Source organism: Lithobates pipiens, unplaced genomic scaffold (genome assembly GCF_037356315.1).
Source record: "Lithobates pipiens isolate NorthernLeopardFrog02 unplaced genomic scaffold, aLitPip1_a1.2 Scaffold_30, whole genome shotgun sequence".
Lineage (NCBI taxonomy): Eukaryota > Metazoa > Chordata > Amphibia > Anura > Ranidae > Lithobates > Lithobates pipiens.
Window position 1 is genome coordinate 167781564 of NW_027507791.1, and position 27717 is coordinate 167809280.

Here is a 27717-nt window from a genome sequence, read left to right on the forward strand (position 1 = left end):
TCCAACAACTTTAGTTTTGTCAGGAGGGTAGACACACGTTCCTGATGCAGTTTTTTGGCTTGTAAGGAGATAGCCATCAGTTCCCCCCTGATCACACACTTGTGCGCCTCCCAGAGAGAGACCGGGGGGGGCAACAGACTCTGAGTTCTCCTGGAAGTACAGCCAAATACTCGAGCGGATACATTCCAGGGCGAGAGGGTCTTTGAGCAGAGATGGGTTAAAGCGTCATATTTTTGTTTTGGGGCAGGACTCGGGGAAAGAGAGCGTGAGTGTGATAGGGTGGTGATCAGAGAGGAACATAGGCTCAATGGAGGAGTGCTGGAGAAGGGGGGGGGGGGGGGGGTCCTTCTGAGACAAAAAAAGAAATCTATTCTGGAGTATTTTGGGTGGGGGGCCGAGAAGAATGTGTAATCTTTGGCGGAGGGGTAGAGGGTGCGCCAAGCGTCATGAAGTGATAAGGCTTGGAGTTGGGATTTGATCTGGCGTAGGGCTTTGTAAGTCTGCGAGGACGTCCCAGTGGACGTATCCACTAAAGGGTTCAGGGGTACATTGAAGTCCCCAGCCAGGAGGAGCAATCTGCTCTGAAAGGAAGAAAGGAGGGCACAGGTTGTACAGAAGAAAGTTACCTGGTGTTCATTTGGGCAATAGATGTTGGCCAGTGAGATTGGTGTAGACGCGTAAGTGCCCTTAAGGAAGACATGCCTGCCCTCCGGGTCTATCAAGGAGTCGGTCAGATGGAAGTTAGCGTGCTTGGAGACAAGGACGGATACACCCTTCGTTTTTGCTACAGAATTGGTGGCATGGAAGGCCGTCTTGCAAATGTGATTTGACAGTGCAGGGATGGCATCAGAGCGGAAGTGCGTCTCCTGTAAGAAAATAAAATGTTCTTTGAATTTGGTTAAAGAGGAGAGCACCTGAGACCTTTTTTCAGGCAGGTTGAGCCCCTTCAGGTTGAGGGAAACACATTTAAGTTTCAGAGGAGCGCTAATTGAGGGAGTAGACTGCATCGTAAAGGACTGAGCAGGTAGAGAGGTTATTCACCGGGAACGCAGATGCAGAGGTCTACACAGGGGAAGAAGGAGCGGGGGGCTACACCCCTAGGGGAGAGGGGGGAGCGGGGTGGAGATAGTAGAAAAAAAAAATGAGGGGGGAGGGGTATGGGGGCAAGTCAGGGAAGGAAAAAAAAAGCAAGGGAATGGGAGAAAAGAAAGCGTATAGGGAAAGAAAGGGTGGGTGAGGGTAAGGGTAGGGAATCGGAAGAACAAAATGCCAGAGGTAGGGTTAGTCCAGCTGCCTACCTAGAGGGACGGTTGGTGAAGCCTGGTGTGTCAGCCTTGTCTCGAAGAGACTGCTGTGTGGGGACTATAGAACAGACGGGGGCCACATGATGGCTGCGGTCCGGGGGGGGCTAAATGGGTAAATAAGGGACCTCACCCACTCTGAGGTGAGGCCAGGCGTATAGGGGAGCCTACCACTGGAAAGGAACCTGGAAGAAAAACAAGCTGTTAGATAATGTTAGCTAAACTGTAAAACAATAGAGAACCGTGACTAGACATAATAAAATGAGCCATATGTCGCAGAGCCTATACATTAATACAAAAGTATACAAAAAACAATCTCCAGTTGACGATGGGGCTGTCATTATTCACTAACAATGGGACGGAGTAAAAATAATTTCTTTTTTTTTTTTTTTATTGGGCTCCCCTCCCCTCTCACAGTCAGATCCCAGTTGGGGTGAGAGGGAGGGGGAGTGGAATACCAGGATCCCAAATCTTCACTTAATAGCCCTAAGGAGTAGAAGTTATGGCTTACTCTCCACCATGGTGGGCCTCACAAAACCCACTCAAGAACTACCTAATCCATATACTGCCGACAGGCTGTAGGACTATAACTCGGCGTCAATAAGGTTGTACAAGAGGTTCTACAGTCTCTTGTTCTTCGTCCCAGATTATAGAAACACACACAATATGCCTGTTAATAACAGAATATAGGATTATTCAGAATGAATCCCTTGTTGACACATAACTTACGGCACCCTAAACACTCTGATATGGGTTATAAATATGGAAATAAGTACAAATGTTATCCTTGCCACATAAAATATTTGTGTTACTAGATAACTGTAACTGTAACTTATACTACTTAAAGCGGGAGTCCACCGGGACTCCGCGTTTTTTTTTTTTTTTTTTTTTTTTAAAGCCAGCAGCTACAAATACTGCAGCTGCTGACTTTTAAATAGTGACACTTACCTGTCCAGCGCGCCCGCGATGTCGGCACCCGAAGCCGATCGCTCACTCGGCTGCCGGGTCCCGCCGCCATCTTGGGTATGGGAATCAGGAAATGAAGCCTTTCGGCTTCATTTCCCGGTTCCCTACTGCGCATGCGCGAGCCGCGCGGCGCAATCCGGACGGTCCCCGCTGCCTCTGGGAGCTGTGTGTTTCCCAGCAGGCAGCGGGGCACTTGCTGAAGGGGGCGGGCGCTTGCGGAACGGGGCATAACGTACGCCCCGTTCCGCAGAGAGCTAGCCCGGAAGTGGGTGCAGTTACCTGGATTATCCAGGTAACTGCACCCCCCTCCCCCCTGAAAGGTGCCGATTGTGGCGCCGGAGGGGGGGGGGGATTCCGATGAGCGGAGGTCCATTTTAGGGTGGACCTCCGCTTTAACCTAATTTACGTGCCTTGATTGTCATTTTCCTACCTGAATATTTCTGACCTTAGGAACGTTTTTGTTATTCACTACATCTGGCGGTTGCGTCCGCAAACATACATTTCTGTTCTGTTTCTCAAAACTCAATAAAATGTTTTAAAAAAAAAAAAAAAAAAAAAAAAAAAAGTATACAAAAAGCATTGCAACTGAACATGAACAAAGCCTCTTCGACATCAGAAAATTGGCCTAGGGTGAGGAGGCCTAGGAGAAGTCCTGGTCGAGTACCCCACCCTCCTTGGAGAGGGGTCGGGGGAGGGGAGGGAGGGGGAGGGAAGGGACATGGGAAGGGGAAGGAAGAGCAGCTGGTGAAAGTAGGGGCAGCCTCGGGGGCAAATGTACAGCTGAAGGAGTCAACCAGCGAGACAATGACATACAATTAGAGTTACAGAGGGGAGCAGTAAGATCATAAATTCGTGTCATCCCAACATCCGTCCAAATGAGGAGGGGACAAACAGGTGGGTATTTCGGCTGCAGGAGGGAAGGGGAGAAAAAGCCTTACCCCACGGGATTCGTGGGACAAACTAAGTTTCAAGACCCCCAGGACCTGGGGACAAAAAGAAAGATAAAAACCAGCAAAAGGGATGGCAGTCACTGGGGGATTGCAGCATACATCCATTGTGAAGGCACTGGGGGGAAAAATGAGGAAATCCGGGTGCAGGGCTGGGATGGGATGAAGGAAACCGCGTGAATGTAGGTATCTTCCCAGGGTGCGAGGGTTGTCCAACAGATAAAGTTCGGTGAGTTCTAGGCAATGTCGGTCATCATCCGGGCGGCATTTGAGCTGGAGAGACTCCCGTTAGTGTGGATACACCACAGTCCGGGGGCGAGATGTGCGATCACTATGTGTCGCAAGGCCACAAGAGGCAACATATGGTAGTCTCGGATGTCACAGGAGAGCGTGGTGAATGGCAGCGTAGAATGGACAGCCGAAGCCAGCGGTAAAGGGGAGCAAGGGGGTGGCAGAGCAATTAAGGAAAGTCACAGGGACAGGAACCAGACGGGAAGAGGGGAGAGGTACTCTCAGCAGGACCCCGGCGGTTGCTACATCATTTAGTCCTCCAGGGCCTCACCTCGTACTAGCGGAGGCGAGGGACTTCGTTGGCGCACGTCTCGGCGCAACAAGCGGGCGTTAGGAGACATCGGGCCAGGTCGGCGGTGGCGGGACCTCTGACAAACGGCTTTCGGCGATGGGTTGAGAGAGACAGGACGCCAGGGTTCCGTCGGAAAGAAGAGCGCATACCAGTCTGGGAGCTCGATGTGCGGAAGGTCAAGTTGGTCGCAGAAGGCCAAAAGATCCTCAGGAGTGCGGAGGAGGGCAGAGCGCCCTCTGGCAGAGGCAGATAGGCCGAAAGGAAACCTCCAGCTGTATTGAATATTTCTAGAGCGTAGGGTCTCCAGCAACGGTCTAAGCGCCTTCCTATTCTGGAGAGTGATTTGCGATAGATCCTGGAAGAGTTTCACCTCTGCCCCATTAAACGAAATACGACCCCTCATGCGCGCTTTACGAAGGATTTCTTCCTTGAGGGGAAAGTTCACAATAGCGCAAATAATGTCCCTGGGTGGTTCAGAGTCCCTGGGTGGGGGGCGGAGGGCGCGATGAGCTCTTTCCATGTCTATGGGGGAGTCTGCCGGGCGCTCCATGAGGTCGTTGAATATGGCGCACAGGGTGGATTGAATGGCATCTGGCTCAATGGTTTCGGGGACACCCTGCACCCTAATGTTGTGCCGCCGTCCGCGGTTGTCCAGGTCCTCGACGTGCCTGTGGAGCTCAAATACCTGGGAGAGCTGTAGGGCGGATAGTACGGCGGACTTAGTACGCCGTATTAGTCCGCTGAAAAAGTGCCGTGTGTGGGCCCGTTCGGAAAGTCAGACGGACAGTCTGGCGGGAAGTCCGCCAGACTAAGTACGTTGGACAGACGGCTACGTGTGTACGTGGCTTTAGGTGCACTTTTTCAAAAGCACACCAAAAAGGCACCTTCCATTGTAAGTAAAAAAGAACAAATTCGAAAGTGCATTAAAAGAACCCTTAAGGGCACCAAAAGCACATCAGAGCGAAATGGCCTTAAAGTGGAGGGCCACCCTGAAAAAAGAAAATACATAAAAAATTAGAAAAAAAATCATTAAACAAAAAAGTCTTTTGCAAGTCATAATAAGCATAATGACTGAGTCGTCGTCGATTCGACGACAACTGATCCGAAATTCGTAAACAAAAGTTTATATTCCGTACAGAGTTCGGACGCACGGCAATTCGTATTTTGGATCCTCCCGAACATACGAATTTTGGGAACACCAAACGTAATTCATATGCTGTGGCGATCTCCCAAACTGGTCAGATACTGGGCAGTACTGTACATTGTTAATCCTACCTATACTATTCAACTGCAACTTGATCCAGTCACTTGCCTACTGGGCAGACTAGAGGAGGACCTATACCCCCCCCCCCATACATGGCGATCCTGAGGCTGCTATATTTGGCCAGGAAATTAATTTCCTAGTATTGGATCTCCCTGCATGCCCCCACATCCCAATGGGATGGGTTCAGGAGGTTAATGGGATACTTATTAGGGAAAAGCACACATATTGGTACAAGAAAATGCCAAAGAAATTCACCAAAATATGGCAGGGATGGTTGGAGTCCCTGCCAGCACCCATCCCCCCCCCCCCCCACAGCTTGTACTCAACAGATTATTGGTGACTTAATGAAACCATACACCGTTAAGGTGACCATGGGGTAGGACATGTGGATGTTTTGATCTGCTTGTTGGGCTGACATGCACACACCAGGTGTGGTGCTCTCTGGGTTGATGGGTGTCTGTTTTTGTGTGCTAGTTTTCCATTCGAGTACTGGAGTTATATTTGCTGTTATGATTCACAGGTTTGGGGACCCTGGGTATGCACTGTGAATTGTACTGTGATGACAAAGTCTATAACTGAGTTGCATAGTAATCCAAATATTTGTGCATGTGTTGATTTACATTAACAATACAATTATATTCTCTGATTAAAAAAAAAAGTTAATTTAGGATTGTTAGTGTAGGTCTGTTAGGACATGCAAAGCATAGCTCAGGGCTAAGCCTGAGCTGTGTAATCTGGGTCAGGATTACTTTAGTTCAGGGCTGGGTGACTCATCCTAGCAGCTTCTCTGGTGCCTCCCCCCTGTTTTTTGGACATTTGGAGAGTGTTCCAGATATAGTGGGTGGAGGTTAGGAAGAGCTGCTTGGCATATTTCAGGGCCTCAACCAATCCTCAGTAAAGGGCTGGCAAGTGGCAGGCCACCTCATAAATAGGTATGAGTCATGCCAGGAGGGGCAGTTGGGCGGAAGATGGAGATGGAGTGCAGAGGAGGCTGTCAGTGGCCCTTGAGGGTGCCCCCTCGTCTGGGTGGGGGGGGGGTGACCTGTCGCTCAGGTGCTGGAAGGTTCCTACCAAAACACACAGAGGAGGCCCTTCCTGGAGGCACAGGATCAAGGCGTGAGGACAGCGGGAGTAGGTCAACACACCTGGGAGATCTCCTGAGAGTCAGCCAGGTGGGCTGGTAAGTGTCAGTCTGGAGGACTGTAGGAATACGTTCACCTGGAGAGCTAGTGAAAGGGGCAGCTGAAGCCAATTGGATTGGCAGTGTCTGAAGAGGTGGTGCTAGGATCAAGAGTGTTGGAAGTTGGACATTGAAATTCTGCCACACACCGAGGTTCCTGCCTCTAATGGGCCATTTGCTCTCATCTGACTGAGTGACTGTCAGGTATCCACAGTGTTCCAGCCAGGGTCTGCAAGTATGTGCTGTAGGAAGAGGAGGAGTATATATGTGTATAGGGAGAGTTGTCCCTGAAGTTGTTGTTGAAGTCAAATAGGCATTCCATAAAGTCCCATCCCTATCCAAGTTATTACCCTCAATAAGTAACAAAAACAAAGTCATGGGCTGTTCTCTTACTTAGAGTGCCTGTGAAAATTTGGTGTGCCTGGCTCTGCATTGTGGAGGATCCCAGTTTATTTGCAGCTCTTTAGGGTATGCGCTACATTAACATCCTGATTCAACAAGAAACTGAACATTAGTGACTAGGACCAGGGATCCTCTAGCCTTTGCATTAGGTGCCCTTGAGATTCCTTAGGCCGCGTACACACCAACTAAGTCCGTCAGACAATCCGACAGACAGTCCGTCCTACTTTTGAATGAACGGACTTGACCACACACGACGAGCAGACAGTCCGCTGAAAGCTTGCGCGATGACGTGTACGGCACGTACGACGGGACTAGAAATACGACGTCCAATACACTGCAATGCAACCTTTGGCCGTGTAAATCCTTTCTGAGCATGTGCCATACTTAGTCCGTCGAACTAGCCTACTCACGAGCGGACTGTCCGCTGAAACCAAGTTTGGACGGACAATATTACGGAAATTCCAAAAGACTTAGTCCGCCAGACTGTCGGCTGAAAAAGTCCGCTGAAGCCCACACAGGAGCGGATTGTCCGCTGAAACACGTTTCAGCGGACCAAGTCTGTCAGACAAGTCCGCCTGTGTGTATGCGGCCTCAGACTCCATTCAGGCTGATCTATACCTTCACTCCAATACAAATTCCCCTGAAAAATATTAACAAAAGTTTATTTGTTGGATGTGTGTAGGATTTTTTTTTTTTACTAAATACATGCTAGTGGAGGGTGTCATTTTTGTTAAAAAAAATATATAGCACAAAAAAGTAAATGGTAGGACTTTAAATACCCCTCCAGTGATCACGCAGATAAATTCATATGTAAGGAAAAAAAAAAAAACACATTTTATTTCTGACAGTATGTCTAAAAACTAATATCAAAAATTACTACCAGCATTGCCCACTGCAAATATGGATGGCTATTGGTCGAAATAGAAAGCTTAGGTTACATAGTTAGTAACTAGGTTAGGTTGATACATTTTGCGGAAAACACAGCTTCCTCAGGATCTCTTGTCTCCCACATAAGTGCATATGACCAAAGAAATATATTCTAAAGGTAACATATGTATAAGTTATAAATTATCAAGAAGCACAATTGAGTTTGTTTATAATAATCATAATGTTAAACATACATGATTTTTTATCACCAAAGATAAGTGTGAGGTGGAGAGGAAAGGAGAACTAAAATATGTCTGTGTGTGTATGTCTGTGTGTGTGTATGTCTGTGTGTGTATGTCTGTGTGTGTGTGTGTGGTGCTGGTAAAGGTCTTGCCCCGGCCTGTGGGAGAGTGATCATCCCCAGAGTGGCGCTCTACAGAGCATATATATATATATATATATATATATATATATATATATATATATATATGTATGTGTATATATGTGTGTATATATATATATATATATATATATGTGTGTGTATATATATATATATATATATATATATATATATATATATATATATACATATACATACATAAAATACTGTTACCTGTGCAGTTTTCTTTTATAAACATCTTTAAAGTGGATCTTTAGTATTTTTTTTTTTTTTTTTTACTTTTCAAAAGAGCTTTATTGAAACATAGTCAAAAAATGTAACAATAGGTTTCCCGCGCAGGGGAGTCAAGAACATGAGGTTTACAGAACAAAGGCACAACAGATCTGACAAAAGCTCTACTACTTGCATAGTAAGTCAGGGGGTAAGCGGATCAAGACCCATCACCTGGCCCGTATCGTTTGGTTTCTCAGTGAGAACACTGAACAAGGCACAACAGTCAACTTAAAACAAAAATTGCTCCGGAACCCCAACACCCCTTCTGGGATCATGCTGTGTCGGGGATACAGAGCAATCCCATGAGACGGCAAATTATATTTATCAAGGGCCCTCTCCGAGCAGGGTCCACATTTTCAACATCGGTTAGCTAGGATAATGTCAGATGAGAGAGAAAGGAATAATAGGGAGGAGGGGTTCGGGAAAAGGGAGAAAAAGGAGGAAGAAAGAAGAGTAGGGAGAAGACAGCCGGGTGGAAAGTGGGGGATAGAGGGGAGGCCTCGGGGAGAACCCGGCCCCTCCGGGGGAAGGCTCCCTCCAGGAGGGGACCTAGAGGGGGGGGGGGAAGAACGGGCCTTAACCGAGAGAAATCCCCATATGTCTGGCCCAGGGTTCCCATATTCTTTTAAACCGGTCTACTTTGTCTAGAATTACGCTGCAAGTTTGTTCTTGGAACATGATCCAAGTAATCTTTTGTTTAGTAGAGTGTATGGATACCTTAGGTGATTTCCAAGCCCGGGCAATGGACAATTTCGCTCCTGTTAGGATGAAGTGGACCAAAATTTGTGAGAATTTCTTCACATGAGGGATATCCTGATTGAGAAGAGCAATCTTGGCGTCCTGGGGAATCCCAAGCCCCGTGACTTTGCGGATAAGGCTGAAAACACTATTCCAATAACCTCTAATTCTGGGGCATTCCCAGACAGTGTGTATTAGGGATCCTAAGTAGCCACATCCCCTGAAGCAAAGGGGGGAAGATTGGGGGAAAATTGAGGCTAGGCGCGTCGGAACCAGATACCATCTGGAAATCACCTTGAGGATGGCCTCCATTAAAGAGATGTTGATAATCCCTTTGAACCCTCTCATGAAGCTGCCATGCCAGGTATCCAGGTCCCATTCAAAATCAAGATCCCGCTCCCATTTCAGCATGTATCCTGCCTTATCCTGTGGTTCTGCTAGTGCTGCATAGATCAGGGAGATTCCCCCTCTCATAACCACGGCTGATGTGCACCATTGTTCATAGGGTGTGACTGTCAGGGGGCCTAAAGTGCGGGAGGAAAGTGAGTTCAGGAAGTGGAAGATTTGGTGAAAGCGGAATCTCTCGGTAGGGGGCATCTCGAGTTTCGATTTACATTGTTCTAGCGTGAGGGGACCGTTGGAGTTGAAGTTGTTCCCTATTCTGATGAGACCTTTGTTGAGCCACCATTGGAACGCTTTGATGTCTAGCCCAGGTGGAAACTGGGGATTGTTGAAGATGTGGGCTAAGGGACGCCACTGGGAAGTCAGGGAGTTCGTTGAGTATACCGAGTCACAGAGGGCCATTGAGTGAGACAGAGTGGGGGACATAATCGGAGGCCTGGACTTGGGGGGTCGCCAGATAAGAAAGTCTATGGTGAAGTTGGGAATGACTTGTCTTTCCATGTCCACCCAATCCGGCTTCCCACCTTTAGTATAGATACAGGAGATCTGGCTCCGCTGAGCAGCTTGGTAATACCACCAAAGATTAGGTAGTCCAAGTCCTCCTTTCTGTCTAGGTCGAAAGAGAACCGATTTGGGCAGTCTATGGGAAGAGCCGCCCCACACAAAGCGGATTATCGAAGAGTGCAGATTGTTGATGTGAGATTTGGGAACCGAGATAGGGAGCGAACAAAAAAGATAAAGGATTCGGGGTAGTAATGTCATTTTAATGGCATTAACTCTACCCAACCAGGGGAGCTTGTAGAGGGACCATTGGTCCAAGTCCGCTTTCAATTTATTAAACATAGGGGGGAAATTGTGCTTGTAAAGTAGACCTATGTTTGAGGTAAGGTGAATTCCCAAATAAGGGATGGACGTAGGGTTCCATGAGAAGGGGAACTGGGTTTGGAGTTTTGCAACCGAGAAGGAGTTGACAGAGACGTTGAGAGCTACTGACTTAGACATGTTGACTTGCAGGCCAGAGGCTTGCCCAAACTTGTGAAGCACCCGTAGGATGTTAGGAGTGGAGATGAGTGGCGAGGTAATGAAGAGGAGGACATCGTCCGCGAATAACACACATTTATGTGTGGAGGGTCCGCATTTCACGCCGTGGATATCTGGATGTGTCCTAAAAGAGATTGCTAGAGTTTCTATAGCTATAGCGAATAAGAGGGGGGATAATGGGCAACCCTGTCTAGTTCCCTTTGCAATAGGAAAGGGGTCTGATAGGTGGCCTTGGAGTTTGATCCGGGCACTAGGTTGGGAATAAAGGGCAGAAAGAGTATTAATAAATTTGCGGCCAAAGCCCCACCGCTCCAGTGTGCGAAATAAATAGGGCCAGGTAACGGTATCAAAGGCCTTTTGAAGATCAATGGATAGTAGAAAACCTTCCTGGAGAGGACCGCCATCCCAGCCAGACTGGAGGATGGAGATGATGTCAATAGCTCTCCTCACCTGGTCCGGTCCCTGTCTGCCTGGTATGAAGCCTGCCTGGTCCTTATGGACATATGAGCCTATAAAGGAGCCCAGTCTGTTTGAAAGGATCTTAGTCATTATTTTTTTTTTTTTTTTTTTTTTTTTTTTTTTTTTTTAATATAATTTTTATTGGAGTTTTTCAATTACAATTCAATGATGATAAGAACCTACATGAACATTGTTGGCATTGTAACATACAATCATGTTATTTTTCAGTCGCTTTCCAAGATGAAATAGTCGGCTAGGAACCGATAGGATTCATTATTATAGACCTGCACCAACGGTGGTACTTGTCGATTTTCCCTAACCGGTCCCTTCCTGTGCCCCTTCCGGGATCACGCTGCGCAAGAAGGGTCCGGTCCGGGAGGAGAGTGTAATATACTGACAAACAACAAAACAACAGAACAAAAGGAAGAAAAAAGAAAAACATATTAAACTACAGGATATAGTGCATTCCTGACAACCAAACTTTCCACCAAATCAACAGATATATTCTTTACATGACCCGATCTTATTATAGTAAGATCTTTGTTATGGAAGCCATGAGGGGAGTTTATGTAAGGGAATAGAAAGGGAAGGAGTAAATATTTTAACGTTTATACCAATCTTTCCAACATTTCCAGTTGTTGTCGAAAGTTATACAAGAGGCTGTTCTAAGTGCTAAGAGTCTTTCATAATTATAGTTGAGGTTTACTTGTGCTATTACTTCTGATGGATTTGGGGAGATTGTGTCTTTCCAATGTCTGGCTATTACTAGTTTTGCAGTAGTTAGGACGTGGATCACTACACTTCTAAATTGAGTGGGGTAGTTGCTTATTCCCAAATGCATGATTGCCAACGCCGGGGTTGGCGTTTGCAGTATCCCTGTGATGTCCGCAAGTATTGTAAATATTTTCCTCCAATAACTGGTTAGGTTTTTACACTGCCAGAATATATGTAGGATCGTCCCGGTGTTACCGCAGTTCCTCCAGCATAATGCTGAGTGTGTAGGAAACATTTTAGCAAGCTGAAATGGAGTTCTATACCATTTTGTTAGTAATTTCTGTGTTAATTCCCAGTGACTGATACACCTTGTGGCTTTGTAATTGTAGCGGAAAATTTCACACCATTGTTCCGTCCCATAATTTGACCCTAGATCTTTTTCCCATGACAAAATCGCTGGGGTTTTGGTGAATTCCATTTTAGCTTGAAGAAAGTTATATATGAGAGATATGCCCTTGTCCTTGTTATGATTGCAAGTATAAAAACGCCATACTATATTGTTAATTTCTACTGTAGGTGGGGGGTTTTTAATTAGGAAAGAATATATTTGTCTATATAACAATGTGTGTGAAGCAGGCAGATCGAATCTGTTTCGTAAGGTTTGAAATGGTAAGGGAATATTTTTGTCCAGGAGTTCTTCTATCCATGTTATCCCATGTTCTGTCCATTTTGTGATGGGGCTGTATGGGAGTAGCACTTCCAATGTCTGTAGTGGAGTTTGTACAGTCGTGTAGGAAGAAGCACTAGTTTTAGGTTGGCTTAACAGTTGTCTCCACGCCATCAACGTCACTTTGGTTGTCGGGGAGAGGGATGTTAAGGGTAATGGCTTCCAAATATCTGCAAGCAGTAAAAGACTCAACGGGTAGATTTTGTTAATAGTAGATTCTATATTAACCCATAACGGGGGAGAGTGAGTGTGAAACCAGTGTTTGGCTTGAGCTAAAATAGAGGCCCAATAGTAGTCCTTTATGTCCGGGAGGCCCATCCCTCCTACCTTCCTGTGTTGTATTAGAATTTTGTGCGAGCAGCGTGCTCTTTTTCCTTGCCAAATATACATTTTGAGGGAACTGCTTAGTTCAGAAAAGTGAGATGTCTTGAAGGGGATGGGAAGCGTTCGAAACACATATAAGATTTTAGGGAGAATGATCATTTTATAAGATGCTATTTTGCCTGCCCATGACAATTCTGTTTTAGACATATTAGTCATAGTTTTCCGTATATCTGTAAGCAAATATTTAATATTTGTGTCTGCAATTTTTGAGATGTTGGCTGATAGGTGAACACCTAGATATGGTATTGTGTCCTTTGCCCAGATGTAAGGAAGAGTTTTTTGTAAGTGTAGCTTAGCATGGGGGTTAACGCCCAGATCTAGGATTACGGACTTGTTAAAGTTTACTTTATAATAAGACAGGGTACCAAAATGGTTTAAAATATCGTGTGAAAATGGAAGAGAAACCGTAGGATTGGTAAGAAGGAGGATCACGTCATCAGCAAACAGGTTGATGACATGAGTGGTCTTGTGAAATTTGAAACCTGAAATGTGGGGATGGCTACGAATGGTCTCCGCCAGAGGCTCCATCATTAAGTTGAAGATGAATGGTGATAACGGACACCCCTGGCGTGTTCCATTCGTGATCTTAAATTCTTTTGAAAGAAGACCCGACGTGTACACTTTAGCTGATGGACTGGAATAGAGAGCTAATATAGCGGTCAATGAATCGCCCTGGAATCCAAACTTTTCCAGGACCGCCTCCATATACCCCCAGTGTACTCTGTCAAACGCCTTCTCTGCATCTATTGAAAGAAGCAGAGAAGGCGTTCTCCTACTTTCCGTATGATGAATTATATTTAGAAGTCTTCTAGTGGCATCTGACGCCTGGCGACCTTTAGTAAATCCTGTTTGGTCTGGTTTCACTAAATCTGGGATAAGGTCATATAATCTGTTGGCTAGTAATTTTGCATAAATTTTGATATCCCCATTTAACAGGGAAATGGGACGGAAATTGGCTGGGACATCTGGGGGCTTACCTGGCTTAGGTAGGGTAATTACATATGCTTGGAGCATTTCTGGAGGAAAGGAACCTTTCGTCCTGGCTTCGTTGAATATTGTTAATAAGTGTGGTGAGAGTATTTTTTTAAAGGTTTTGTAATATCCATTAGAAAGGCCATCTGGACCTGGGGCTTTGTTCAAAGGGAGAGATTTTACAGCTCTTTCTAGTTCAATCATGGAAAAGGGTTCGTTTAGTGCTTGCAGCTGGGATTCGGAAATTGAGGGGAGTGTCAATTTAGATATAAAATTATCAATATCTGTTTTATTCGGTTGTGGGGTTATGGGATCGTCCTTCAAGTTGTATAGTGATGAAAAATAGTCCGCAAAAGCGTTTGCGATGTCTTGTGGATTTTCTATTTTTCTAGTAGAGTCCGGGTAGAACAGATGTGGGATTACTGTTTTAGATCTGCGTTCTTTAAGCCGGTTAGCTAAGAATCTGCCTGCTCTATTGTTATTAGCATAGTAATTTAGTTTAAGTTTGGACATGTATTGTTCGTGTTGAGTGCTAAAAAGTTCCCTTAATTGAGAACGTGCGGTGGATAATTTCGAGGCTAATGTTGCTGTAGGTGTATTTTGATTTTCTTTCTCTAGTTTCCTAATTTCCGTAACAAGATTTGTAATTTTGGCAGTACGTTCCTTGAAAAGTCTGGAGTTCATCTTAATAAGTATACCGCGGATATATGCCTTATGGGCGTTCCAGTTATTGAAGGAATTGGTGGCGTTAGGAACATTGAAATTAAAAAATTCGTCTAGTTGCTGTGTGATGTCTTTCTGAAATTTTGGATCATGAAACAGGTATTCATTACATCGCCATAAACGTGCTGTCGCAAAGGCTCCCCCGCTCTCCATCTGTATGATCACCGGAGCGTGGTCCGACCATGTTATGTCATGTATGGTAGAGCGGGAAATTCTCTGCAGCAGCACCTTATCCACTAAAAACATGTCTAATCTGGAATATGAGTTGTACCTGGGGGAATAGTACGTGAACGATTTGTCGTTTGCATTCAAACATCGCCAAACATCGTACAATTCTTCTCTAATAAGTAGATCCCGGAAGTTAGGGCCACGTTGCTTAGTTCGAGAAGAAGTGTCTAAACCATTATCTAGGATCATATTGAAATCTCCGCAAATTAATATACTCCCCACTCGCATGGTTGTTATGTGTTTGATAACCTTTTTAAGAAATTTAAGTTGATGCGAGTTGGGAGCATATAAGCATGTTAAGGTGATCGGTAGCTTGTCAATTATACAAACCAGTATTATAAAACGACCGTCTGGATCTATGAATGAGTCTTTCAGTTCAAACGACACAGTGTCCCTTATTGCCAACATTACCCCTCTCTTCTTCGCTGTAGTGGATGAAAGGAAAACGTGCGGAAAATTTGGGTGAGAGCATTTAGGTGTGGCTGATTTATGAAAGTGCGTCTCTTGAACTGCCAGGATATCTGCTTTGTGCTGAATAGCCTCCTTCCAAAGCGATCTTCTTTTGGCCGGGTGGTTGAGGCCTCTTGCATTTATTGTTAAAAATTTAACTGTCATTCATAGCAGTTGGATGGTGGGATAGAAGATAGTTGCGTTGGTTAGATGGTATGTGAAGCTTCATCTCTTGTTGTCGAAAATATGGGATCATTAGTATATATAGTTCATAAACATAGTAGTGGATTGGGTAAGGGTCAACGATGAGGAAGAACAGTCTTTCTGTGACAACTCTTGTTTGATGCGATTGCCAGGAGTGGCGAACAGGGAGCTGAATATTCAGGTGGGCAGTAATGCACATTTTCTTATTCAAAATTTGCCAGGTGAGTGGAGCCGTTGGATAGTTGCTCAGTTATCGGTTGAAGAAACGAAAGAAAAAAACAAAAAAAAACACGAAGATGTAACAGTGAGTAAATTTAAAAAACAAATAGAACTAACGAGTCCAAATGGACCAGGCAGTATAACTGCCCAACGGTAGGAGCTAAGGTACGGTGGACGGTACCATAAGCTTCAGGGGAATCTTACTGTAAGCTTGGATGAGGAGCCTGAGGACATGAGCTCAGGTGCGGTGTGAGCTTGGGCGTCCTTGTGGCTTGGATTGCCAGTCTGGTTGTAGTTTGCCAGGCGGAGCTCTAAATTGAAGCGGTGTTTCATGGTTGGCATCTGGTAATAAAATTCGCCATTGGTGCAGGAGCTGTAACCCTTCTTCTAACGTGTTGACTATGTGGTTAGCTCCTTGGTGGGAGACTATAAGTTTTGCAGGGTATTTCCATTTGTATATAATTTTGTGGTTTCGCAATGCCTTAGTAAAGGTCGCCATGTTGCGCCGCAATTGTAGCGTGTGTTGTGAGAGGTCTGGGAGAACTTGGATATTCGTTGCTTGTTCCGGGAGATTATCCGCTTTACGAAAAACGTCCAGGATAAGTTCTTTGGTTTGAAAGAAGTGGATCCTGAGTAATACATCTCTAGGGGTCTCTTGTGGTAAGAAAGATGGCTTGGGCACCCGGTGGATCCTATCTATTTTCAAATCCAGTGCAGATAAGGATGGAATTATGGCGTGGAACATGTCGGTAACGTACGTGTGGAGCTGTTGCGCTGCGACACTTTCCGGTATACCTCGGATCTTCAAATTATTCCTACGGGAACGGTCCTCGAGGTCAGCTAATTTGGATTGTATTCTAGAGATGGAGTCTTGCTGGGACATGTGGGAATCCACTAGTGCATTGAATGATGCGGTGACGTCGCACATTCTAAGTTCAACTTGATTCACTCTGTCCCCAAGATCAGTGATATCTGCTCTGCATTGTTGAAAGCATGTCATCATGTCGGTTTGTAATGAAGCTCTTAGCGACATGAGCATTTCTTTTAGGGTGGTATCTGACACCGATTGGCCTGTGGTCGGAAACATGGCAAACTGGTCCACCGGGTGTTGTACATTTGCATCGCTATTTAATGCCCCACTAACCTCCATATCCAGTGCGGAGTATCTATTGTCATGGGCACTTATCTCAGGGTCCAGCCTTGGTTTGGATTTGACAGGGCTTCTTGTGGTAGGAGAGTGGCTGGAAGATGTAGAGCTGGAGCTGTTATTCCGGGTGTGTGCCATTCCCTGTGCGGCGGAATTGTCTCCTTCGTTTCCCTCTCCCGTCGCTCTTGTTTGTGACGTATGTGTTGTCGGCGGCGTTTGCGTTAGAGCACTTTGCACTGACCTGTCAGTATGTCTCCCGCCGCCATTTTCTTGAAGTCCGCGGGATGCGGCCGGGAAAAAAGCCGGCAATTTCTGCATATTCGCCGGTGCCTGATGTTTCTTACGCATCTTCCCGGTGCCCAGGTTGACGGCGGTTCGGTGGCGGCTGACGGCGGTGTATTTAACCGGGTCCGATCAGGCGATATTCCGGTGATTCCCCTGAAGCTGAGCGGAGCTCTAACACTGTGCGGCCATCTCAGTCGGCGGTCGCCACGCCCCCCCCTTAGTCATTATTTTCAGGTCGTTATTAATTAGGGATATAGGTCTATAATTGCTCACCAGGCTTAGGTCTTTATCAGGTTTAGGTATCACCGATATAAAGGCCAGGTTAGCTGTCGGGTCCAGAGGTGACTTATTGTTGAGGGAGTTAAAAAACCGGGCCAGGTAAGGAGCCAGAACATCGATGAACGTTTTATAGTATTTAGTTGAAAACCCGTCAGGGCCAGGGGCGAGCAGAGTTTGAGTAATTTAATGACTTCTCTGACCTCCTCCTCTGTAATAGAGGATTCCATAAGATCCCTATGGGGGTCTGAAATTCTAGGGAGTGCGATTCCGTCCAGGAAGGCATCAATCTGTTGATTGCTAGCGGGGTCAGGGTCAGAATAAAGATTAGAATAAAACTCATTAAAGGCCTCAAGTATCTGTTTAGGATTTTGGGTCAATTTTCCGGAAAGGGACTTTACTTTGGGGAGTGCCTGAATCCTGTGCCGGGGGGAGAGCCTCGAAGCCAACTGGGGGCCAAATTTGTCAGAGTGGAGGTAGAATCTGCCACTGGTCCATTTTAGATGGCTCTCAGCACTGGAAGTCAGGGCCAAATTTAGAGCAATTCTGGCGGTGTCCATTTTGGCTAGTGAAGTGGGTGAGGGGCTTTTCTTGTGAGCAGCACTTAGGGCCTGGAAGTCTCGTTCCAGATTGACTATGCCTAGGGTTTTTCCCTCTTGAGCTGGGAGGTCAACTGAATAATTTTGCCTCTCATGACTGCTTTGTGGGCCCCCCACAAAGTGCCCGGGGAGACTTCAGGAGTATCATTAGTTTGAAAGAACTCTTTTAAGTCTTTCTCAAGCTTTGTACAGTGTACTTGGTTAGCGAGGAGGGACTCCTTAAGGCGCCATTGGGGGGGGCCCGCTGGAGCCAGAAAGCCGACCAGCTTAATGTAGATGACGGAATGATCAGACCAAGGTACCTCTTTAATACAAGCCTGGGATAAAAAGTTAATATCTGCTGTGTGGACGAAAATATGGTCTATGCGGGAGAATGTCCTGTGTGGTGCCGAAAAGTGGGTGTAATCCCTAGAGTCAGGGTGAAGCTCCCTCCAAGAGTCTATCATCCCTAGTGAATGTAGAAGTTTGGCAATTTGTAGACTTTGTTTGGGTGTACGTTTCAAGTGGGTTCTGTCATTGGAAGTCTTATCCATGAGGTGGTCAAACGCGATGTTCGAGTCACCTCCCAGGATTACCTTACCCTCCAGGTGGGAGGATAGGGTAGTCAGCATGGATGAAAAGAAAGGAGCTTGGTTTTTGTTGGGCGCATAATAGGAGACAAAGGAGAAAAGGGTATCGTTAATAAGGCCTTTAATCATGATATATCTCCCTTCGTTATCTCTAATGGTTTGAATGTGGGTAAATGGGGTATGTTTGGAAAATAGGATGGCGACCCCCCTTGTCTTGTCATCAGCGTTAGCTAAAAAAAAAGGTAGGGAAATTTCGGTGTAAAAATCTGGGGTTATAGCTTTTGGGGAAATGGGTTTCCTGGAGCATAACAATATTAAGGCCCCTATTGTAGTAACTGTGGAGGGCTTTACGTCTTTTAGACGGGGAGTTTAGGCCTTGTGTATTATGGGACGTTATCTTGAGCGTCGTCTTATTAATATGTGGATCAGCCATGGTTAACAGAGTGTGGGATCAAAATAGAGAGAAACGATCTTACCCTGGGTAGAAGGGCTTGTCCGCTGTTCCGATGAGCAGGATACAGGGGCTGAAACGTGCTATTGTCGGAAGGGCGGAAACTCCCTGAGTACTCCTGTAGGTAGAAAAGAATAGAAAAGGAAAGGGTGAAAGAAGACGGAAAGGTAGGGGAGGGGAGGGGGAGGGGGGAGGAAGGGGAAGGACCCGAGAATGGGAAAGCTCGGGACCTTCTATGGCAGGTCTGGTATGGCAGAGCCTACCCCGAGTCCCCTGAACCATGAGGACTCGGACTAAGGGCAGTCATAATCAGACTGCATTCCTGGTGACCCCAAGGGAGAAAATCTCCACGAGGGGGCAACAGGTAGAGTGGCACACGGCAAATAGCCCCGCTCCGGCTCCAGCGCCTCTATTAGAATGCTTAGAGATGTGGACGCCAGCGGGAAATAACAAAAAAAAAACAGAAACCATAGAGAACTAAAGAACAATCAAATTCCGGAACTGCATAGTAATATAAGGAGACACATAAACAAATAATGTCATTGCGACAACAGTGTTGGGAGGGATGCGGCATGGATAGGGGGGGATGGGAAGGACGGGGATGTCGGGTAGAGAATCAGGGCAGACATTCGCACCCCGCCAAAAAAAGAAAAAAAAAAGAAAAAAGGGGGGGGGGTAAAATTAAAAAAAAAAAATGTGAGAAGAGAAATTGAGTCCAGAGGGTCCTGAGAAGGACCGGAGGGAAGCCGGAAAGTCCGTCGGCCCCTCCTGGGAATCATCAGGATTCAAAAAAGATAAGTCAGGGGCCTAGAGGCCCTGAGGGCTTAGGAGTCACTTTGGAGGTACAGAATCATGTTGCCTCTTCGACTTCTGTTTCACCCACAGGGGGGCCAACGGGCTGTTCGGGAGGGGTCTTTTAGACGCGTTCATCCGGCTCTCCAACTGGTTGGGCTGTAAATCTTGTGAAATGAGCCCGAGTTGCAGGAGGAGGGTTTCCCCGTCTTGAAAGTTGGTGAAGCTGTACTGTCTTTCTTTATACTGGAACTGCAGGCGAAATGGGAAGGCCCATCTGTATTTGATCGAATTTTGATTGAGAACCTCCAGAAGGGGCCTGAGAGATCTTCTCTTTTGTATCGTGGCAGGAGAGATGTCCGCAAAAACTTGAATTTTATTGCCCTGGATGGTGAGATTGTCACGATTGCGAGACCGCAGCATGATTTCCTCTTTTATCCCATAGAAATTAGGCTTGATCACTATATCACGGGGTAGACCGTCTTGGCGGGGGGCTTGTAATGCTCGATGAGCCCTATCCAGCTCAAGCTTGTGGTCCGGGACGTCCGGAATAATGTCCTTAATGAAGGCCTTGACGGTACCTGGAATGTCCGTGACAGATTCAGGCACTCCTCTGATGCGGAAGTTATACCTTCTGCTTCTGTTTTCCAAATCATCTATTTTAGAGAGAGCAGAATCCAGTTGCTCCTGCAGGGACTGTATGCATTTAGTGTTCTGGTTGGTACGTGCTGCTGTATCATCCACTGCCTGTTCTATGACATCCATTCTGGCCCCAAGATTCTGCAGGTCAGCTTTGATGGAGGAAGTTATCTGAGCAGCATTTTGAGCCAAGCCTGCTGCCAGCATTTCAGAGAATCTGCTTAAAAGCTGTGCCATATCAGGTGGGTGGATAGGCTGTGGGGAGGCCTGCAGGGCCTAAGCCAGGCTGTTTGGGGAGATGATTTGGGGAGAGTAGGAGTAGCCTGCCAGCGATCTGTTTATAAGGGATATAGTGGAGGCTGGAGAAGTCAGGGGGTCCTGGTGGTTACTCACGTCAGCGGAGGAGAGCTGAGGAGGGGGGGGGGGGTCCACGATGTTGTCCCGAGTGTCTGTGTCTCCGCCTGGGAGAGAAGCGGTCGCCATCTTGGGAGACTCAGGCGCGGCTAGGCCGTAATGTAACTGGCGGCTGGCGATCGATTTTGCCCGGCCTTTGGGCATATGGACGAACGCCTGGCTTCTTCCGAAGCTCGGTGGTGGTGGCGGCGGAGGTTCCCGCTGGCTGGGGAGGCTAATGTGAGCGCCCAAGGGCCGGAGCGGTGCGGAGCTCCCGATCAAGGCGTCCGACCGGAAGTCCCGCGCATGCGCACTCCTTTAGTATTTTTTTTTAAACTTTTCATTTATTAAATCCTCGGCTCTTGTTGTTTTAACTTTGGATTAGTAAAACATTTCTGCCAGTAAATACCTTATACAGCCCACTTCCTGTTTCTTGTCTGGACATTAGCCTAGGCTTATGACAACATGCACAGCTCTCTAACTCTTGTGAGAGTTTGCAAGCAAAAGAGGGGAGATAAGTCACAGGGGGGTCAATGAGAGCTGCAGAGATAGTGTTATGTCTGTGTAAATCCAGTAAGTGAGCAGGCAGCAGCTGCAACTGCCCACAGTTAAAATGGCTGCAGCCAGACTTAGTGGAGGGAGATTTCTGCAGCATATTTGGCAAGTACAGAATCACAGTATGTATAAAATAATATGCAAAGTGGTTGGAGGGAAGCTTCAGAATGGCAAACATGTTTTTATTACAAATTATGTGAGCAGACTGCAGTTCCTCTTTAAAGAGGGTAATTATGCTGTGTTTTATTTTACCTTTTATCATCCAGTTATTAAAAAGGGTTGAGGACAAGAATCTGCAGCTGGCTGTCATTGATCAGACTCTACTTCAGGATCCATGTATATTTGCTATCCATTTTTTGTCAAGGTACTTGGTACTTCATTTTAAAAACGACCTTCTGGAAATGCGTTTGTGGGAAATAAGAAACACATACATGGGATCGAAGGTAAGCCAACCAGAAATGTGGTGCATATGGTTGTGTATCTAAGCCTGGCATCCCTATTAAAGTATCTCTTGTATTTAACATGCAAACTTAACTGTTCTTACAAATTATATTTTTTTTTTTTTTGTCTGTGTTAAACCATTATTGTTATTCTTTAGTTGCAGGTGTTTAGATTTAATTTGGATGAAGAAATCTTCCAATTAATTTATTATTTTGAAATGTCAGATTGAAATAAATTCTAGCTTATTTTCTTACATCAGGGAACACAGAGCCATAGTAATAACTATGTGGGTTATATTGGCATATCAGGTGCTGGACACTGGCACGCCCCTTAAGGTGTGAACTTTCCCCATATAACCCCTCCCATTACTGGGAGTCCTCCGTTTTTTCGCCAGTGTCTAAGATGTTGGGCACGTGTGAGGATGTGTGTACTGAGCTCCACGGACAGTAATCCTTTGATGAGAGCCAGCCATCCTGACTGATCAGTTCCGATGTCTCCGTAATGGACTAAATGAACGGTACCTGGGCCTCGTCATCCGAAGACACAAGGTTTTGCTTGGGAATGCTTTTAAGCTGGGCCCTGGGATCCAGTACTTTTTGGTAGTAAGGCCAATAAAAGTTTACTGGCAGGGTCTTCTCGCAGGTCCAGGATTGCGGGATTACCTGAGTGTACCCCTGTTCCTGAAGGTTTCCTTTCAAGGTCTCTGAGCCTACCGTGAAGGGTGAAGATTGTTTGTTTGTTTTTTTTTGTTTTGTTTTTTATCGCTGACAAACCCTACTGCGAGGAAAGGTAGGGGAGATAATCTCTCCTCCCATGTATTGTGTTGTCATGTTTATGTGACACCACTGGAGGCTGTATTGAGCACTCACCATGCTGACGCTGGAGACAGCGGAAGCTCCCATCTTCTCTCTTTTCAAGCCAGCTCAGACCCTCAGGTATGAAGGGGGTCTGATCACTTTCTGGGCCCCCAGATTGGCATCTATTGGGATCTATTTGAATGCCAGCCAGCTACCTCTTTTTCTTTAAAAATAAAAAGGAAAAATATTTTTTGGGGGCAAGTTGCACCCACTTGCCGAGCGTAGGATTTACCTGCTACCGCCCGACATGATGGCGGTGCTCACGCGGGAGATTCGCTTCCCTGTTTGAAACAGGAAGGGGGCGTTTTCGCGTGGGGCATGGCTAAACGGTGTCAGACGCCGGCCACACATGTATGGAGTAGTTGGATCTCTGCAAGAGAAGCTACTCCCTGGCAGTGGAGGGACACAGCAGAGTGGTTGCTGGACATGTTTGGTGACACAGGCATTTTCCTTTTGGCAACATTGTACTGTATAGCTAGGACTAATATCAGTTATTGTACTGTACCTTAGCCTAGCAAGTGAAACATTCTTTTGCTGGTACTGCCTCTGCTTTGCACTGTAAGCTATGAGTGACAAAGGGACCAGGAACCCTTCTAAGGGTTCTAAGGGGTTAATGGTATACAACAAACTAAAAACCTGTCCAAAAGAATGTCTGTCTTCCTCCTCCGAGAAGTAAAAATAAAAATACGGCCAGTCAGATGAAGCTGTCAAGGGTAAAACACTTCTGTCCCTGTGTATTTCATACAAACTGTTTTTCTTCTACCATTTAAAAGATTATTTCTGTGATGTCTTGCTATAGTAGGACTAAACATAGCAGATTTCCATCTAGTCCTCTGGGCCCTTTTGTTGAGGTGCAGGAGGGTGGGGGATAAGGTAGATCTTCCCAAATATTGGAAGATACTTGTTTTTTCCTCTTCAGAGGATCCTAACAGGGAGGGAGTAGCCACACAAGTCAGGTGTTTGTCTACTCCCTTACTTAACCCTTTTGTTGCCGGCCACAGGCTCTTGAGGTATCTACCTCTAATAGGGTTCATTTGAACTTCCCCCACCTGGAGATTTTTTTTTTTTTTTTTTTTTTTTTTTTTTATATTCATACATAACTTATATATTCTGAATGGGAACATTTCTATGAAATAAATGGGAGGTTCCAGCTATTAATGATGCAATCACCTCAGTGAGCAGAGTCTTGCATGTCCAGTGGATAATGCACTGATGTTAAAGGATCCAGCAAGTTAAGGTTGGATTTTCCTTTTAAAGACCAGATGTCTTTTGCAGTTCGGGCTGCAATTGTAGCTCAGTCCATTAACCCTTTAACATCTGTTCCACTATTGTGGTGGAGCACATTTTGAGTCATGCCAATGCATTGGAAGGTGGACTCCAAGGGGTTAAGGAACAGGTGTGAGATACCTGAAAGTTCTGCCTTATTAGAAGACCCGGCAAGGGGCTGGTGTATTTGACACACTGTGTCTCAGATGCTATGAAGGACTCAATCGTTTAAGCCCTATGGCTTATACTTGGACTAGTGCATTTTTGCAGAGGTCCATGGCTGAGATATTGATCAGCCAAAGACCGGGCAAAAACCCTTAGCCAGTCTGTGTCCCTTACTGTGGTACGACTATTTAGACTGGATAAGTACATCTAAAAGGGGTAAAGCTCTTTACCAATAAAGGAGGTTCAAACAGTTCTCCTTTAATCATGCAGCCTCTCCTAATGCCTGGAGTATCTGCCTTTACGCGATCTCGACAGGAAGCCCCAGGATCTTGGGGCAGAAAGCCCATGCAGCAGAATGATAAGGCCTTCTCATGAAGGTGCACCCCCACTCGTTTTAATGAGTGAGGGGAAAGGTCATGCAATTCTCAGTCTGACAGGAACAATGGTAAGAGCAGAGTGATTTCTGCATTTTTTTTCCCTCTAGGTTACATCTAGAGTTTCAAGAGCCCGGATGGCCCAGTTGGCTTCTGATCTGAGGGTCCGGGGTTCAGGTCCTGTTTGGGTGCTGCCTGTGGGGTCCTTGGAGCTGCTGATGTGGCAGTCTTTATGCAAGTGTCTGTCTCCTCAAAGAATGCTCCCAAGGTTCCAGAGAAAAAAGAAAAGGAAAAAAAGCGAAGGAAAGAAGATAAGTGTCTTTCTGGTCTCTGGGTCAGCTGTTTCCCAGTCGGTGATATCAGAGATTCCCTTAGTGGAACAGGGTTTATTGGCTCAAACCTTTTAAGGTCCCAGAGCCAAGCAGAGAGGCAAGACCCACTCTAGATCTCGGAGATCTGAATCAGCACTTAAACATCCGCTCCTTTCTTAAGTTGATCGGCTGTGTCCATCCTGCAAGGAGGGGAGTTGCATATCTCCATGTGCCAAAGTTTCCCGCTTACCATAAATCTCTGCGGTTTAAAATATAATATTATTTGTATCAATTGTGGCACTACCATTCGGCTTAGCCACAGCACTATGAGTATTGTGAAAGATTCTGGCACCTCCTTTAGCCAGGTTAAAGGCTCAAGGTATAGCGGTCCTAGCCTATTAGAAGATCTACTTTGAATAGATCATTCAGTCTCAGGTCTAAAACCAGAGTCTGATCTCAGCTGTAGATAGCTGAAATCTCAAGGTTGGATTCTCAGCCTAGGAAGATTCTCCTTAAAACCATCAAGGAGGTTAATTGGGGGCTGGTTATAGATACCATACAGAAGAAGGTATTCTTACCCCAGACGTGAATCAGTTCCATTGTAGGACTAATTCAACTTATCAGGAAAGGAAAATTCCTTCATTTTGGCTGCAGGATATTTTTTAGGGGAATGGTGGCCTCCTTCAAGGCCGCCCCTTATGTGCAGTTTTATTCAAAGACTGCTTGAAGACACCATCCTGTTGGTCTGGAATAAAGAGTATTCAGGCCTTGTTTGTTTCCAATACACTCTTCCAACATAGGTCAGAGCCTAAATTGGTGGTTATTATCCAGCAGGAGGGAAAATCTTTATCCTGCAAGGTGTTAACAACAGATGCCAGTCTTCTAGGCTGGGGAGAAGCCCTGGAAGAAGATTCTGTCCAGGGTAGATGGTCCAAGTTAGAGGACCTTGCCTATCAACTTTTTTGGAAGTTTCAAGCAGTACATCTGGCCATAGAATCGATTACCGGGGAGGCACGAGAAGTTGTGCAGCCCAAAAAGAGGTGACTAATGTTCTAGCTTAGGCAGAACACAACACTCCTTGCCTATCAGCAATTTTAATATTGCAGGCGTACTACTTGAGACGCCAACAATTATTTCCAGAGAATGATCTCTTCACCCTGACATCTTCCTAGCAGTATGTCAGATGGGGTACTCCGGACATGGACCAATTTTTGTCCAGATTCATAAATAATGTTGACAGTTTTATGCCAAACAAGGGGTCCGCTAGCAGGCGGAGCAGACACATTCGTCTTCCCAGGAGATCAGTTCTCACTGATCTATGCATTTCCTCCAGCTCTGCTACTTCCGCGCCTTCTCCGCAGGATTAAGCAAGAACAAAAGGAGGGGATTCTGGTGGACCCAGCGGGTCCCAGAAGATCTTAATTTATCAAGATTATAAAGAGGGCAGTAGGAGTCCTTTGGACTCTGCCATTATAGCCAGACCTTCTTGCACAGGGTCCGGTATTTCATCCTACTTTTCGGACAAGGAGTTTAACAGGTTTTACTGTTGAATCCCACTCTATAAAAGATTGTGGGTGATCTCCTTCAGTAGTGTCTACTTTGACTAATGCCAGGAAGCCGGCTTCCAGAATCACTTACTATAGAATCTGGAAGGCATAGGTTTCTTGGTATGGATCTAGGGGTTGGCACCCCAGGAAGTATTTCAATAGGCAGGATTCCTGCATATGGGATCTGAAATTAAGCTGGCCTTGACTTCTATCAAGAGCCAGATCCAGGCCTTGTCTGTGTCTTGTCCTATGGCCTCTTGCTTCCCACTTTTGGTGCATAGCTTATTCAGGGGGTAACACGGTGTATTCCCCCTATCAAGGGACCTCTAAATCCTTAGGATTTAAAATTGGTCTCGTCTGCTTTGTTAAATCAGCCTTTGAACCTTAGGAGATAATCTTTTTTGCTTGCCATTTATTCTGCTAGAAGAGTATTGGAACGGCTCTGTCTTGTAAGAGCCATGTTTTATCATGCATAAGGACGAGGTGGTTTGATGTCCTTATCCTGAATCCTTACCAAAACTGGTAACAGGTTTTCATTTAAACCAAGATATTATTCTAACTGGTTTCTCCCCAGAAGCCTTAATCTGGGGAAGAGAAAGCACTACAGTCTCTTGATGTAGTAATAGCGATCAAAATCTATTTAAGGGCGACCACTCAGGTTCGCAAAACAAAGATTTTGTTTGTACTGCCAGAGGGTCCAAGATATGGACAAGCAGCGTCAAGATCCACTATTTTTTCCAAATGGTTTTGTCAAGTGATTGATCAACTTCAGCTTAAAGAAGAACATTTGTCCTTCTCATATTAAGAGCACATTCATCCAGGGTGATTAGTGCCTCTTGGGTGGCACATCATCAGGCCTCTATGGCTCAAATCTGTAAGACTGCAACATTGGTCTGTGGTTCAGACGCTTATCCGTTTATTTATTTTTTTTGTTTTTTTTTTAAATCGATATTAAAGGTCATGAGGATATTGCCTTTGGGCACAGCATACACTGCAGGCTGCAGTATGAGTCCTCTGGCCATCTGTTTCCTTGATTCTGTCTCCTCCCTTCAGTTGCTGTTGCTATGGGACATCCCACATAGTTATTACTATGGCTCTGTGTCCCCTGATGTAAGAAAAGAAAACAGGATTTTTAAAACAGGTTACCTGTAAAATCCTTTTCTTTGATGTACATCAGGGGACACAGAGGTCCCTCATTGATTCTTCTTCTTATACACTTTGATTGCTTGGCTACAAAACTGAGGACTCCCAGTAATGGGAGGGGTTATATGGGGGGAAGTTCACGCCTTAAGGGGCGTGCCAATGTCCAGCACCTGATAGTCCGGTATAACCCACATAGTTATTACTATTGCTCTCTGTCCCCTGATGTACATCAAAGAAAAGGATTTTATAGGTAACCTGTTTTAAAAATCATATTTTTGAAGTTTGAAACTTACCATTAGTGATGTTTATATCCAGAGAACCGTTTTTGATTCATGTTGATATTTGTGTGGGAAAAATATGTAATATGGAAAGAATCATGTGATTCAGGCAATCATGAGTTGTATGATTCTTTGCAGATTAGAACATGCAGTTTCAAAAAGCAGGGCTATGCTCTAGCTCACCT

At 45.6% G+C, this 27717-nt stretch overlaps 1 protein-coding gene across 6 annotated transcripts in view; it reads left to right on the plus strand.

The window, feature by feature from the left end:
• ZFYVE26 (zinc finger FYVE-type containing 26) overlaps window positions 1-27717 on the plus strand; it is a 1794472-nt gene that overhangs the window by 882940 nt on the left and 883815 nt on the right. For all 6 annotated transcript variants that reach the window (XM_077465059.1, XM_077465061.1, XM_077465063.1 and 3 more), the window contains one exon: window positions 21417-21593. In XM_077465059.1, the coding sequence (XP_077321185.1) occupies window positions 21417-21593 (177 nt within the window). The remainder of the gene's footprint in view (window positions 1-21416; window positions 21594-27717) is intronic.